Source organism: Cyphomyrmex costatus, unplaced genomic scaffold, assembly GCF_001594065.2.
Source record: "Cyphomyrmex costatus isolate MS0001 unplaced genomic scaffold, Ccosl1.0 scaffold36, whole genome shotgun sequence".
Classification (NCBI taxonomy): Eukaryota; Metazoa; Arthropoda; class Insecta; order Hymenoptera; family Formicidae; genus Cyphomyrmex; species Cyphomyrmex costatus.
The window spans coordinates 1,354,882-1,372,679 of NW_017277774.1; the positions used below are offsets into that span (position 1 = coordinate 1,354,882).

Sequence of the window (17,798 nt, forward strand, 5' to 3'; positions counted from 1 at the left end):
TCTTAACGAGCATTTGTCGAAATTCTCGAATAATTTTGTTAAATCTATATAATGTTCTAAAGAGAATTAATTTATTTACATTTTGCATTTTTGTAAAAACATTCTTCTCTTTGTCAAAGCGAGTTTTAGATTTTTTAACGATTAATTTTCTCGTATGCGCAATTATTTATTTGTAATTTTATTATTTATTACAATGGCGTAATAATCGAGTAATGTATCATAAGCAGCTTGTTCTACTTCAAACTTTGATTTCTTTTAAGAACTATGTATTTTACATGCGCCCTTTTAAATCTAAAATTTTTTATTTATTTACGAAAAGTAGTATTTTTTTTTTAATTAAATGTATTTTATACTTGCATCGCAGAAATATGTCTCGATATGCATGCTAATCGCTTATTTATTATTATATATCTACATGACAAACGCACACACATATACGTTTATACAACGAAAATCGAGATTGCCTACCTGTTGCACACATTCTTCTTTGATATCTTTCATCTTTAGTGTATTTGAAAAATGCAGCCCTTACTGGAGGTAGCACATTTTAACTCTGTTATTTAAAAATTCATTTAACATTAAAAAATTGCAAAACTTTTGTGTTTCTAATTTCTGAATGCGATTTCTAAGAGAAGCTTTTGTCATCGTTCAGCGCGTTTTTAAAATTAGGAATTAGTATATATCTCAGACACAAATAAATAACCATTATTTAAGGAAGAAAAGATATTTAACTGTTAACAAATATCATAAATTATATAATTTATGTAAGTACATATATATATTTATTTGTAGAGGTTTTGACTAGCGACGCTGAACTAGCGTCAGTCTGTCTCTCTCTCTCTCTCTCTTTCTCTCTCTCTTTCAACGTAATTTTACAATATAAATCGTGCTTATATATAACTGTTTATTAAACAAGAAAGATCTAATCATTGCAATGCTTTATTGCGAGAAACGGTGATCCATGAATTTTGTTATTTATTCGCGACATTTCCTTTGTACACATAGTGCTATATGACTCTTTGCGGTTGTTTGGCCTTTTCCCAGATGATTCCTGCAAAAATGATAGAACGTTAAAGTTCACGAATGGCGATAGTAGTTGGCCGCATACTCCTGGTACGTACAGCTCTATAGTTATAATCAAGCGAAATAATTATAGAATAAATTATAGTAACGAGATAGTGAGACCTCCTCCGTTGCAGAATTTAGGAACAAAGATCGGCATTCAGTGCATTCAAGCAAGGAAGGTTGTTGCTTACCCCCACGCGTGCTCTTTAAACCGTTATATGGTACACGAACATTCAAATGTCATTCGATGAAGAAGAAAGAGATCGTTTTTCGTGGAGAAACAATTCTTACATTGTCTTCGAGATTGCCTAATCGATCAGTGCTTTCAACATTCTCAATTTCTTTGCTAATTTTTTTTTTTTTAATAGATTTTGAATAGAAGCTAGAATTTTTCTCTTGCAAATAAAGTCATATATATTGTAAGAAGATTGAATTACAGCGATTCATAAATTCAGCCGAAGGATTAAGATTATAAAATTTTTTGAAAAGCGATTTTGCCGTTTTGTCCTGTTTGTCGGTGATAATACATCGCGTTTGTTATTGTCACCTTACGCGCAAGTATTTAATGTATAAGTGAACGAGTGTACTTATAACGTCGTTCACAGGGATTCCAACGAAATTCAAGCCACTCTTTCACTTGACAACCCAACCGAATGTTAACCCTGGTTTTACGAGCGTCCCCATTGGCCTGCGGGCCATGCGAACTCGGCTAATATAATACGAACTTATAACCAAAGCCGAAACCTAGGAGCTTGCTCTCGCTTTTACGATCTAGCTCTCGTTTTTAAAAGTTATCGTTATTTTGCTCATTTTTGGACGAAATAGTTTGTTCCCAGACGTAAATCGGCTAAACCTAAATTGACAACACATTTCCTTTCCTAAAGAGAGAGAGAGATAGAGAGAGAGAGAGAGAAAGAGAGCATTGCATACATCTGCATCTACAATTTCCTATAGAGATATAATCATAGCATATAATTATAAAGCCTTTTTACAAGAACAAATGTGATGAATAAGAAGAAAACATTCTAGTAAATGATATGTTTTTCACTGCATTCATTCTTTCATTGTGGTATCTTTATTCGCATAATTTCTTCTGATGCACAGCTATTGCGAATCTATTATTTTGCATTGTTTTTGAAAGTGATTTCTGAGATAAAAATAATTTATTGTGTTGTATTTGAGTGTACTGGGAAATTTTGCTTTTCCTTATACGTAGACTCCGAAGTACACTGCCGTTCGAAGAACTAATCATGAATGTGAATTAATTAATTTACAGCACATACTCGGATTAACCACCGGGGTTAACTATCGAATTTAACACATCTTCGTGGTATCGGAATCGATGATAATGTAAAAGCAACACAGCATCCGATAATACGAAAAGTCAGCTCTCGTTGTAGCGTCGTAGAGATGTTATGCCTCAACTCCACGGGTGATTATGACGAGTACATGGTTATAAAGGTTATTTTTACGATCTTGCATTTCGAGACATTGAGTACAGGCTTTTAATAATGTATCGCTCGTCGTTATTATAGAGCGGCTACGTGTCTTACAAAAGTAACGCGTGCTCATTGCTTCACGATAATTACCTAAATTAAATAAGAAATTTGTTGGTTCTTGTGTGCTTGATATTTTCAGACATTAGAATATAGATATAATAGAATTTCTTATACACGATAGTCTTCCTCATATATAAGTATCTTGAATTATTGTTTTATTATTTAGTTCTGATATAATTGTTTTATTAATATTTTAAAAGTATAATTATTTTTGAATTTTTTGCATTAATGTATGTGCAAATATTAAACACATACAGCCTTTAATGCTTTAATACGAGATAAAAATTGGCAATACATATTCAATATATTCTTTTTTATTACTTTATACTTTTCTATTCAGTTAGTAAATATAAAACTCGAAGATGTCTCGAAAGAAGAGAAATCTAAGCCATAGATTTTTAAGTATATGTTTTACGAATGGATCTAGCATCGTTCTCAGAAAGTTAATCGAAGGAAAATGGTTGCGGTTACACTGAAAGACGCGGAAAGAATTCTTGTATTCCCATATTGATCATCACGAGACTTTTATGATCGTTAATTCTCTTTCGGTATAGACCTCACCGAAAATCCTACTCATAAATCTCACTTGGACCCTGGTGTTGGTTTCCTTTCTTGCTTAGCTAGCGCGTGATGACATTTCGTTTAGACTAATCATTTACAAAATTCGTTTCTTGCGGGTTCTTTGATGAAACCGAGAAAAGTAGATTTATTACGTGAAACGTTTTAAAAATAGAACTGTGAATAACACATACACACACATAGATATTACTAGTATAGAAATAAAATTATATCGTAATTTTTTTAAATTTCAACACAAATATTTAAAAAATCCTTAAATAATAATGTATTCAATATTCATATACCTAAACTATTTTCAAATATTTGTGTATTTTCTCAAATGACATATAATGTCAAAACATATATCTCATGGAATTCTAATTAAGATGTAATTTTATTGTCACTTTGTGTTAAATCTAAAGATATATCAATAAACACAGATACTGAATTTACGAATAATTGTTATATCACTTATTGGATCTTGTATCGGCATTGAGTTAATTGATAGAAATCTATTAGTTATGATACACAAGCGGATTATCTCTCATTCCAGATAAGTATATAGTAGCGATTGTTTTGAAATTTTCGTGAACACAAACAAAACTTCGTGTTTTATTACTTTTACTATTTTATACGTATATTAATTAATTAATTTATATTTTTATTTTATCTGAGTTATTAGTCTCAATACTTTGATTTCCCTGCAAAACACACACGTATTATTCTCAATATACATATATTTATATTTTCCGATAATGATACAACTTTTATTGATATTTTTTTATTATTATTTAAAACGCTAATTTATACACGTACATTCTTATAACCTTCCATGTCAAAATTAGTTTTGGGTTTGATGCTATGCCATTGCGATGAATTACTTATCAATTCGATCAAGATATCTGTAGTCATTGTACGTGCAAAGTGCTTGCTTTATGACTTTATCGTACAAACACTATTAACAGGCAATAAGTTTGTGATTAGTTTGAAGTACACAATGACGTTTTTACGTGCTCAAAACGTAATTATGATACAGAAGAAAACGTCTTGATGTACACCGCTGAAGGATAAAGAAAATATAATTCGCGATTAAAACATCGCCGAGGCATGAACGGAGTATATTGCGCTATATCAGTTTTCATATGACGTTTAAATATGATTGATTCACTATGATTTCGCAATAATGTAAGTTGATAATGTTAAAAATGACAGAATATTGCGGGCGTTACATTTATTTATATTTATACATATTAAAAACATGTATCATAAAAACTGTTTAAGACTTTATTCTTATCAAAATATTATATTACGTTTGATTTTAACAAAGAATCTTGTCTCTTTAAAATATACGTATAATATATCATTAAATAATATATTGAGGAATTTTATATATTTTGCAAAAGATTCATTATAAAATGATTTATCAAATATTAAAATTGCGTATTATTTCAAATTTGTGAAATAAAAGTATTATATAAATGTACAGGATGTGCGGTAAGTTTTGACAAAGCGCTTGTGTAGATAAAGCAGACTAAATTAATTGTGTGTGTTATGTGAGTCAAAAAATTCTCTACTTTTTACAATTTTCGCAACTTTTTTTTAATTATCTAATGTGCACTGTATGCTTAAAATCGACGTACAAAACAACATTAAAATATCTTTAAGAGTTCTTTGAGAAACATCTTTAGGATGTTTTATTAAGAACTTTGAAATCTTTTAAAGTTGTCTTATGTATCGATTTTACCGACAATTATTCGATAATTTTTAGAAACTAATATCTCGTTTACTATTGCGAAAATTGCAAAATATAAGTAGAGGATTTTTCGATTCGGTTTAGTCCGCTCTATCTACACACGAGTGCTTTGTCAAAACTTATCGGACATGCTATGTATACAATACATATGTATGCACTTAATATATTTTAAGGACGTCATATCCATGACGAAAGTACAAAATACGATTCGACAAACCAACACGTCGCATGGATTACGATCGTGGAATTTTTGCTTCGTTGACTTTACGATTATGATACAAGCGTCAAAAGCCTGTTAGGCGAATTCTTCGCGTTAGCAAGTCGAGTAGTTCCCGCATCAGTTTGACTCATCTCTCCTTCTCTTTTGAAACCACCCTTTGTCCCGATCTTAGTTATTGCCATCGTCGTGTCACTGATGCGAAAGTTACGACTCACTGGCGACGATATAATCTACAGTATAACCTACAGTGCACACCGACAAAAATTCAATCTTTCACCTTCGCTTAACGTTAGGCATTGTGCCGATTTATTAATGCTACGAAGATTTTTGTCTTCCTTTCGACTCTGTTTCGTTGCTTTGTTGTTGTTGAATCTTTATCCTGTAGGAAAAGAAACTTCAGGTGTTCCTTACGTTTTACGACTACGATGTCTTTGCCAAACGCGCCCGATTATGATGTTCTTCCATAGTGCAGATTGATTTATCTCGTTTAACTGTCTGCAAGTAACACTCTTAATGCGTTCCAATTTCTTATAGTTCGCGATGCTCGACAGATGATTAATGACAGATGATCATGCTCGACATGATGGAGCAGAGAAAGCTGTAAAAGCGATCTATTCAATCTGAAATATTTGTTATATTCGTGTAGAGCAGAGTGTTGTTTTAGCAACGTCGTTTTACGCGTTGAGTTTTTATTTTGGTTTATTTTGATTGAATTAATCAAATTATTCGAAAACCATTTATGTTATGAATTTATTTTTTAAATTTAATTTCGTAACGTGTATAATAATGCTGTAGTATATATCAGAATTAATTTTATTATTATTATATTTTTTTTTAACTTTTAACAGATCTTTCTAAAGATTTTAAATGAAAAATCAGGATATATAGAAAGAAATTTAACGTGTCAAAACCTTGATATGCGATATCTTACTATTAGGTACTCAAATGTATAAACTGCATGAATTAAATCAGCTCTTAGGTTTAGCCACGGACAGCGGGGCATGCTTTGGCACCTGATAGCAGGGTATTTCAATAGGCAGGAGGGTGCGGAGGGTGGGTAATAAAGTTGGTCACAGTCTAGCGAGTCGAGCCGGTTCTCTTTTACGAGGCATAGGGTTAAATGATCTGTCACTTTCTCTCCCTTCTCGTACCTCTTTTTCTATCCGGAGCAGTCTGCTACTATTACAAAAATGTCGTAAAAAAAAATATTATGATGCCCAGCGGTTGACAGCGATCTGACGACAGTGTACACACTTGCATACAAACGTTCGTTGTAGCGCGATGCACGCTTTTTCTTTAACCACTCCTCTCGATCGATGCTTACTCGATGCGAATCGTGAAATACGTTGAAGGAAAGAATTTATAGTGGAAACGGACCAGAATGCTTCATTTTCATTCTCGCGAAACGCCACGCGAGCCAACTTCGCGTGTCCAAAGAGTCCTAAAATCTTTACGACCTTCGCCTTCTCTCTTCCGAGAGGGCAACGATCTTCGCGACATCTCGAGCAGTCTCCGGGTGTGTTTATGGTTTCTTCGTCTCGTTCTCGTCTGTGTCACTCTTTCTCTTTCTGCATTGTACGCCGTTCGCGCATCAGTAGATAACGTTGCTCTGTGTAGTAATACATACGTGCACGAAACGCACAATTACTTCGTCTCGATACTCGTGAAACGTGTCATTATTTTCTTTATTGAAAGTTCGATGATATGCAATAATATTATTTGCAGTGGGTTTTCTTCTTAGAATTCGTTGTCATTTACATTAACCTAATTTGTTCTAATTTTATAAGCTATTAAATTATGGAATTAACAGATATTGATAGAACTAATTTTATTACGAGAATGGATAAAATTTCTCTTTTAAATTTATTCTTAAACGCAGCGCGCGTGGGATTGAATTTTTTACTGCTTCACTACTTCATTTATTTGATTCCATTTCTACTTTAATAGTACAAGTCTTTACAAACGAATTAAATATTAATTATAACTAGAGAGAGAGAGAGAGAGAGAGGGAGAGATTACTTTAGACAAATTTGATATAGTATTGTTTACTTATTTAATTTTACAACAAATCAACAACTAATTGTAAGAGGCATGAATTCATAGCATGGATAGGCTGTGTAAAACGAAGAATGTGTCTATTTTTTGTAAAATGTGTGTCATATATGCATAGTTATATAAAATAGATCAGCTTGCAGAATATATCATTGCGGAACATTTGATTAATATAGACAGACGTTTGCCTTACGTATTCGGAGGAGGGAAGCGTTTATTTTAACGAGGGGTGTTTTTATGGTTGTAAGTAATACGACGTATTACAAACGTATGAGTGACATTAACGAAGAAACGTCATCCTCTTCTACGCCACCCACATCGCGGTCGTCTAAGCGATCGGCGAAATCACGATTACACTTATCTTTTCTCTTTTTGTCATTCGCGAATCGAGAGTACGCACGCGTTACTTACTCCCCTTGTGTTTGCGCCACGGTGGCTGACGAGCAAGGATTTTATGCGAACGCTTGACAGGATAGAATTTTACTGCTTCCGAAATGTCGTGTCTCGTAAAAGCCGTTGCGTTCACGACCGTTCCTTCATTCGACTCTTTCCGCTGGAACTTATTGCAATTTCGCGTTTACTATTTTTATAGGCGACGCGGAAGAATTGTTGTAGAGTCTTTGGTTATATTTATTGAAATAATGTAGCGCTCGTGAAACGAGGATGGTATTGACAGACCGAAGATCTGTGTCTATATACTGTTTGATACATATATGTTTTAATAATCAGACATTTTCAGCTCTCCCGTAAAAATAGTTATTTGTTTTAGTTTTAAATATTTCGAATGGGTATTATATCGTTTAGTTTTAAATTAATGAATTAATGATAATTTACATGTGCTTGTATAGGTTGCTGTTATACGTCCATACGGTAATAGTGCGCCTCTTTTCGACGAAACGAAACTTTAGTTTTAAATTAATGAATTAATGATAATTTACATGCTTGTATAGGTTGCTGTTATACGTCCATACGGTAATAGTGCGCCTCTTTTCGACGAAACGAAACCCTCAGTCGTATCATGACGGCGACGCGACGCTTGGTTTCGATTACGCGCGGTGACACAACGGTATCATTGCTACAAAGCTCGTATCAACCCCTGTATGCCTCGTGATACAACATCGTGTTCAATGCTATGCTGGACCGTGATCCACATGTGAGGGAGGCACGTTTGACTGTGTAATACGAGCTCCTCGTCCGTGACAAGCTCGAAATATGCTGATACTCTCGACTACTCGTGTCAACGAGTTAAAAAAACGAGTCGTTACTGCTGTTATAGCTGCTGCCGTTGAACATCTTTGCCGTCGACATACCGGTTTATATTACGATTAGAATAGTATCTAGTCTTGGAAATACTTTTCAGTCACTTAAAGAAAGTAAAAAAATTAGATTAAATGTTACCAACTACTCTTATTTTTTCTTGCGTTTTTTTTTTTACTTCCTACAATCTCTTGCGCTTTATATTTTCCGTTGAGTCATGTAACTTGGAGGTAGTTTATGTTGAAATTGTTCGAGCGCGAGAATAGCAGGATTTACGACGGCCCGGAGGTCTTACGATCCTTTTATATGAGTCGGACGCACGATTTACATTCGATAGCAACAAGAAGCCATAATGACTTTGGGGATTAAAGTTTGCTAGCGGCACGATTCACCACATAGACTCAAACTTCCAGATCTTTTGGGTTAACGTTCATACTGGTCCCGTGATATTGGAAACAGTTTTACGAGCGGTGTCTTTCATAGTTAGTTTTTTACAACATACATTTCGACCTCAAGAAATTTTTCGTGGCATAAATTGAGAAATACGACGTTTTACGAGGATCTAACAAAGTCGGCGACACTCTATCTTGGTTAGGGATGAAACTGATACGGTACCAAATTTAATGAGCTCTCGTGTAATCAAAGAATTCATTGCTATAAGACTCACATAATTATCTTTATTAGTTGAACAGATTAAAGCTAATTATTGCTTTTTTATGATCTAACGCTAATTACGATATATCGATAAAATAATTACAGTGCTATTTTATGATATTATTTGCTTATTATAGGTTAAACTTGTGTATGATATATTGGTTAAATATTGATTTGATATGACTTTAAGTTAATTACTTTTTTATCAATTTTTTGTTGATTCTGTAACACCTTCCCAGTTTTTCTGATGCGATTATAGGAATCTAATTCAAATGGCACTTCTCTGACAATATTTTATACTTTTTGTAGAAGGTAGCAAAAAAGTAAATGTACATTATTTATTTATGATAACATATCTTTATAAAGCCGATAGTACTCCGATAAGATTATGTTTTTATATTTTACACACACATGCTGCTTTTATTGCGTTTAATAATATCTTTATTGTCTTAAGATATCCTCTTAAGATAATATTTTTCTATTTTAGAAATGCGCGCTTTGTCGTGGGCTTTAAAAATAATATATTTATTTATTTTACTATATTTATTTATTTTCTAAGGATATACATGAAAATACTTATCTACTGGTTTCAAATTTCGATGTTGAGTATGCACTTCCTTAAAGCGACTTCAGACAACATGACCAGTATATGTTGACATTAGCAAATATATTAATACACATACGTACCTTTGTGTCTAGATGTCGAATACCTCCTTTATATAGAACAAACATATATAATATTTATATTATATATATGCGTATACTTATTTAAAAAACATTTTATAGATATTATTTCGAAAATATGTTACGAAATGAGATTTTGTTTTTTTAAGTGACTTTCCCCCCTACTTGTAGCAGTATTTATTATATGAACATTAATTCAATAAGCTCCTATATGCATGACTTCTTCCTCTTTTGTTATACAGGAGAGAATTGCTGAATGTGCGTTGGAATCATCCCTTAATATTTTATTAACCCTATATTAATTAATAGGGATAATAAATTACTTTTATCGTTATTTTTTTTTATAATAAACGGTTTGATAATGACATTGCAATTTTTTATAATGTAACGATTGTAATGATAACTAATTACACACTAAAATTGTGCTAAGATTGGAAAAGTCATTTTAATAAACGGAATCAATTAATGATTCCGTTTATTAATTTCATATTCTTAATCATATTTATTCAGAAATTTAAACTTTTAAAGAAAATACGATTTAAAAAACCTACAGGTTTTATTTAGGTAACCGGTTGCCTAAATCTTATCTTTTGCAGTATTTTACAAAAAGACATAACAAATTATTATAATTTGTATAAGACAAATTGTTATATTAAAATTTTGTCATTGATAAAAATTTAAACATGTAATTATATATAAATGTCTGAAATATCAAATTACAATCTAATATTAAAAATTTAAAAATAAAAATTAATAAGAAGGCTCTAATATTAATTTGTAAACAAAGGATATTGACTCCTTTTACAAATCATAAATAGAAAATACGAAAAAATATCTTAAACAGTATGCATTCAGCAATTTTCTACTACTTTGTAATTCTCAACCGAAAGGAAGCTTACCTTATCACGGGTTTAAATTCACTCTGTTGCTATGCGATTCTCATTGTCAGTAATCTATGCTCTTATTATCGGCAGGTTCGATTACGTAATATGAGGAGTGTTACGAACGATATCATTTGGTTCCGTGAACGACACGACAGGATAGACAACTGTTATGCATATTTCGTCACGAGACGTTTATATTCGTTTCTTATCTGACCGAATCCTTTCGCAGAAGAGAAACCGAGTAGTGTATATTAGTTAAATGCGGGACTGTTGAAATAAGACTAATGATATTTGGATGTGTCTTTATAAAGTGTAGAAAGAGTTCTTATATCGCGCGATGATGACAACTGCTATAAATGACTCTACCCGTACTCTTTGATTATATATTGACTAGACTCTTACAAAGAAACGTGATCCATTCATGAAACACTAGACGGCAGAGATAATTTCATATTGTAGTCATATTTAAAATTTTAAGTATCTTTAGTATTGGTCAGCTTTCTTGCGTTATTCTCGTAAATCTTTCCATATCTTTTGGATCCTATCGTTTCGAAGTTAAATGGTATATTTAAAGTCAAATCTAGCAAATAAGCGCAAACGAACAACTTGCCATGAATAACTTAATTGTTTTCAATATAGAATTGAAAATAGTGTAGCTTTAAAAGGACGTACTAATATTCAAAGATAATGTAACGATTAGTTCCTAATTACAACTTAATTAAGTGAAAAATTATCACTAAAATTATTTATATAAAATATATTATCATTTGTTTATTTGTTAAACAAAGTTACAACGTTTGATTGTTTAATTTGTTAATAATTTTACAGTTAATTTCAGTTATCAATAGAGATGTGGTATAATATATATAAAAACATGAAATATTAAATTTCATAAAGATTAAATGATACATCATTTATGTGATTGCTTAAAGTTCAAGATTGATTGCAGAGGATTAATAATAGACTTTTAAATGTTTGTTATATTATATTACGATGTCCTCCTTTACGCGTATTATAGTGCATTTAATGTAAAATGGCGTCGCATGGAGAAAGTTCGTGGTAAGCAGTGTATACTTGGAGAACGGAAATAAGAGAGTTTCCGGGTAACAATTTCTTCTTTGCTTCGTTCTCTTACGACGCAAGACGAGTAAAAAATGAAAAAGAAACCTTAATTCTTCAATCGCCATGTCATGACGTGGTCACGAAGTAATATATTGATAGGAATATAAAATCTTTTTTTGCTCACACAAAAAATTGTATCATTTTGTATTGCAATACGTAAAGTAAAAAAATCTTACAGAAGTAACATTATATACGATGAATATAAAATCTATCTAGCATATATAATTGATATCGCTGATATATCATTGATATCGTTGATATAGCATATGATAAGACTTCATAGTACATGAATCATCAGTCAGCCAAGAGAAAAGATGACATTGCCTCTCTCAATCCTAGTCAAAAGCTTGAATTTTTGTTTAAGAAAACAATCTCTCTTGTAGTAAATTTTAATACACATATGGGATTAATGTTCTTTTAAGTAGTATTGTAGTTCAGTGGGCCAAACGCACCTGCGCGCGAACTTACGTAAAAGGCACGTTGCACCCCTTCTCCATATCGACGGGCTCCTCGTCCTTTTCCCCGGAACCCTTCCCGTCTCGGCTCCTCCCCCATCGCTCTCTATTCTTCCTCTCTCGCTCTCATCGTGTGCACACGCGCGCACAGTAGAATGTGGTTGGCCGGGTACACCTGGGTGCGTAAAAGGAGGGAACCAACACCAAGCGTTCCAGCACTTGCATCGCGCCGTTGTCTATTCCGCTGGGTCGTACGGTCGGGTTCTCAGCGGTAGAGGGAGAAAAAGGGAGCTATCGACATTAACTACGAGTAGGACAGTATTGGTGTTCAAGAATAGACGATTGTCGAGGGCATGAAAGGCAAGGGGCCATTTCCTTATTTTTAAAACGATCCGGGACTCTTTAGTAGGCGGAGTCACAACTACCAGATGCGCTATCATTGGTTGCCGTAATGTCTAATATGTCATAACGTAACTGTCGGAGAACTGTTGTCCGCGATTCTATTGGCTTTAAGACTCCATTTATCTTTAAATCCATTATTAACCCTCTCCACAAATTCTTTTAGTTCAGATATCCATGCATATATTTATTCAACACGTATTGATCACATAACATATTTTTCTCACGTTTGAATCTTTTTTGTATTTCAGATGGTCTCTCGAATTTACTAATATACACATTGCATGAGATGTACAAATCTTTCACAGTGTGGCGTAATCCCTCAAAGATAGAGCGAATCTTACGCATTCTCATCAAGTATGCCTGTGAAATAGACTCGAGGATCAAATTTAATGGTTTTTTGGAATCTGCTAAAAAGTGGATTCTTCAAGGTAAGACATTTTTTAATATTTTTGTTAAGTGGTAAAGAAATAAAACACTTTTGAAAAAAGTACTATCAAATACATGTTAATTTTCTATTTTAATTTTTAAATTAATTATATTAAGTGAGATCTAAATATTTTTAAAAAATGTGTTTTATTATATAGCAATAAATGATAAATATTATAACATATAATGAGATGTTGAGTATAAAATATTTCAAGTTAAATGAAGATTTTTTTATCTGTTACTATATAGTAAAAAGTAATAAGTGTATGATAAATAATCCAATATTAAAAAATATTAACTTGAATTTTTCTTTTTCATAGCCTCAATAATTCGTCATTCGAAAATTATTCACCAGAATTTCGCGCAAAATGTAATTTTACTATGTATTATATATTTAACATATCCATTTTTATTTAAATATCATTTATTTCCACCTTGAATTATGTATAATTACTAAATTTTCGAAACTTAACACGTTCTATTAATTATTGTCGAAGTTCGTAATTAGATTTGATTACTTCTTGACAATGCTCATTTTGAATTCCATGGAGTAGTAACGAAAATTGATTATGCTTAAATTAAGTGAAAATTCATTTAAAAATTGATACAAACTTAATTGGAACCAGCGCAACAACAAGAAGATATCTTAAACATTTACAAATGTCAGATGTAAATCATATTAAAATTGATGTATAAATACTAAAAGTCTAAATACTGAAATCGTAATTTTATTAAAAAGTTGAAGCTTTATCATTGTTATATGTAAAAGGTCGGAACAATTTTTTTTCAAGAAAGAATAATTGTCTTGCTTTATAATGTCAGTTTCATACAATACATTAAACTGTACTTAATGTAAAATAGAAATATTTGCAGAAGGAACTACAGTAAATAATTTATTCTTCATTCTTAAATTACTTAAATTTTGACTATGAATCGCACGTGTTTATTTCTTTTTCTCAAGAGCTTTATCAACTTTAATATGAACTCTGTTTCTGCATATGCGGAACCTGACATTTGTAGGAAAATATGTTCTCGAAAATGATTTACGAACGTATGTATTTTGATATAAGCTGACGCTTGATAAGTATTATAAAATACTCAATAATTATTGCAAAATTAATAACCCAAAATCAGTAACACGTGAAGACAACTTTGAAAAAGATATAAAGAAGATCGATGAAAAATCTTGGGTTTTTCGTCTTAGAAGAAACATTTACGATTTCATCATTGAAGATAATGCCATGTGGTGTCATGGAAATCACGTAAACATGTGAGAATTTGTTTGAAGTCGCGATGGTACATTTAAAATACCATCACAATATAAAATACAATTTGCAAGTTCCATCGTACTTGCACACCCGATATTTTTAATTCCATTTTATTCTCGAAACGCTTCACGGAAAAGCTTCTCGTCTTCAATACCAAAGTGGATAATATATGAATAACATTATTAATGTGATTTTTTACACCTGAAGATCTTTTTCTTGCATCGAAAGTCTCGTTTGGAACAGTGTGTGATATTGCTAGAGAATAATTGATGATTTTACATATATAAAACTTTACTCTGAGAAAAGTGGTTTGATTGAAAATTGCTAAATCAGAATCTCTTTTGGTTTATTCATTTTTAGTCAAATCATTTTCCTAAGAGAGAAGTGAGAGAGTATTCACGATCAAAAGAATTAGAAATAATATTACTCACAAGTGAGAATTACCTGCAGATATAAATAATGAATAAATAGTTTAGATGAACCTATTTACTTTCCATTATTCACTTTATTAATAAAGCGTTTTACTAAAAGATTTCATCGGTAAATATTTAGTTTGTAGGATCTAAATGAGGGGAGTTGCCAATAATATATCTTACACATACGACTATATTAGAACGTGCCTAACGTACAAAACTAACATATTATCGTTGCCACTTAAAATACTCCGCAGTAAATATGCGAACTGTCGTGCCAAGCAGGAATCGTTACTGGATATTTCTGCAGTTATAATGTATGTAGTCATTACATACTCGTCTCAACTCTCCAACGACTGCTAAATTTTACTATTGGATAACAGCCAGCGTAAACGAAAATTAACTTCGCCACTACGTCTGGTTTCAGTACATTCAAGGTCGATATTTTATTTCCGCTTCTTAAAAACATATACTATACGTAAAAATGATACCTACAAATGGTTGCCTAAAGGAAAACGAGAAAATCGATTAGGGTTCGTTAAACCACTTCAATATTCTGATAAGAATTTTTAAGAGACCCGATGTAAACTGGCGATGTAAAAAGATACAATTAATTGGCTATTAAAGTATGCGCCGCAGATCCTGTTTTATCCCAAAGAGAGTAAGAAACGATCCAAGGCGTCAAAGAAAGGTACGATGCTTTTTTGCTAACTATGACCGTGGATAATCGATACTCGAACAAACCTTCCTTCCTCCATCGTAAATTGCCTCGGTTCCGGATCACTGATCATTCGCCCAGAACCGTTGCGAGATATTTAACGATTATCGACCAACGATTTGCGGCAGTGTTAAATTTATAACATCACTATTGCATCGTGTCGCATTTAACAGCAAAGTTGTTGACGACTATAGTATCATCGCCACAGATCTCGCAATCAAGTACGTGATGTGCTATTTAATAAGCTCGTGATACAGCCTCGTATAAATACCACTTTGTGTATGACGTATTTTTGCGTGAGGCTGAAGCCATTAGTTTCAATCTATGTGTTGGTGTCATAATTACGCCTTTGAGTAAGTTTGCGTGTGTTAAAAATAGAATTATAAAAATTAATCTTAATATTGTCTAAAAATTAAATTTGCAATGTATATTTTTATTGCATTTTGAGCGACGACTAATTAGAAAGTTTGTAAAATCGTCAAGTTATTGATCTCAATCACGAATTTTCTTACACATTTGGATTGTTCTGTTCATAAAGAAGATTTGAAATCGTCATCTGTAGCTTCAATAATTTTACAGTTTTTAATTTTTCAATTTTATAATAATAATTAAATCTTTTATACCACACATATCAGATATATTTAAAAGGTATTTTCAATTAAAGGTATGTATTTAGTATTAAATTTATGAAAGTAGTTGAAAGAAAAAGGAATGTGTGTCATGTGTTAGCAGCCAATTGACTGATGTTTGCTCTACCTAACCATTATAAATTGCTTAAGCCTCTTATTTATTCAAAAGATAGAGTTCATAATTCAGAATAGATTATCATTTTAAAACTATCTAATCATATACAATACTTGTTGCAAATGATATTCAAAATTAAATATGATTTTATGAATTTTATATAGTGGAAAATTTTATCAAAACCAAACAAATGTTTGATTATTATTTATAGTCTATAAATCTCTGATTAACGAATTTACATTTATAATTTTATTATTTTCGTTATAATTATAACATAATGTAATAATATATTATAATAATATTATAATTTTATTACAATATAGGATTCTTGTTATATTCTTATTATTTTTATATATTTAGATCAGTTATATTACTACTATTAATATTTTTATTGATTACTGTTGATTATTGTAAGAAAATCATATTCATAATTTGTAATGAAATTAATTTATTTTTTACAAACTTTCTAATTAGTCGTCGCTCAATAAATATTTTATTGTCATTGTATCGTTAATCCCAATCACTATCGTTTCGGAATAAACATCACAAAGAATCAATGCAATCTCGATCTCGTTTACCCGCTACAATACATTTAAGTCGACGCGAAAAGCGACATTCCAACCACGACGGTGGTATGAGCAAGAAGATGATTAATGGCTTCACATCTCATTGAGCACATGGTTACACATTGTTACTAACACTTGTATGAAACGTATCAACACAAGTATCAAATACTATCTGACAAAAATAACGTAGAAATAATAATATACAATATTAATATTAGAATATAAAATGGTCGGTCAAGATTGAAACATAAAAAAAACTATCGAGAACTTATAACAATCAAGGTGTATATTTTAATTAAATTAATTAAATTAAAATATTTAATTACTATATAATTTAATTAATTAATTAATTAAACTTAATGTACAATTCTCAAACGTGATTTAATTATACGAATTTTACAGAAATACATTTGACAAATGAGAATATCCCAATTGATGCGATCGTATTGTCTTTCTGGAAAAAGATATGTGCCTTTTGTTGACTAATTTGACATATAACCAGTATGCACGCGTGTGTCTGACAAGTCTAAATGCATTGGAATGACACTCACTTAAATAGCGGATGTCCACACCTTTGCGCACGTGTCAGAGATTAATGATGCTCTTCGTGGAGAAGTAAGAATGCTTTGCCACATAAGAACAGTAATTGCGGCAGAAGTAGCGGTCTAGTGTAAATAATGAATCAGCAACACTAATGTGCTTATGGTGCACACTAATTGCCTGCTACATATATCGATGTAGTCGCTGCATATATGTAGTTAGCACGAATGTAAAATAAACACATTAGAACGATACCACTTTTGTCGTGTTTGAGATAACTTTTTATGTGTGTATTTTTTTATCAAAGATAATTATTATATATCTCTTTTTTTCAATATGAACTTAATTTTTTCTTACAATTAAATTAAAAGTAAAATAAAAATAAATTAAAAATAAGATACTTAATTGATTATTTGCGAGAAATAATTAGGCTGCAACTGGATTGAAAAGAAAAATTA

At 31.6% G+C, this 17,798-nt stretch overlaps 1 protein-coding gene across 1 annotated transcript in view; it reads left to right on the forward strand.

Annotated features, from left to right (window-relative positions):
- Nucleotides 1-17,798, forward strand: part of dsx (transcription factor doublesex) — a 64,125-nt gene that overhangs the window by 11,077 nt on the left and 35,250 nt on the right. Inside the window, exon 4 of the mRNA XM_018543008.1 lies at nucleotides 12,914-13,093. Coding sequence (XP_018398510.1) covers nucleotides 12,914-13,093 — 180 coding nt within the window. The remainder of the gene's footprint in view (nucleotides 1-12,913; nucleotides 13,094-17,798) is intronic.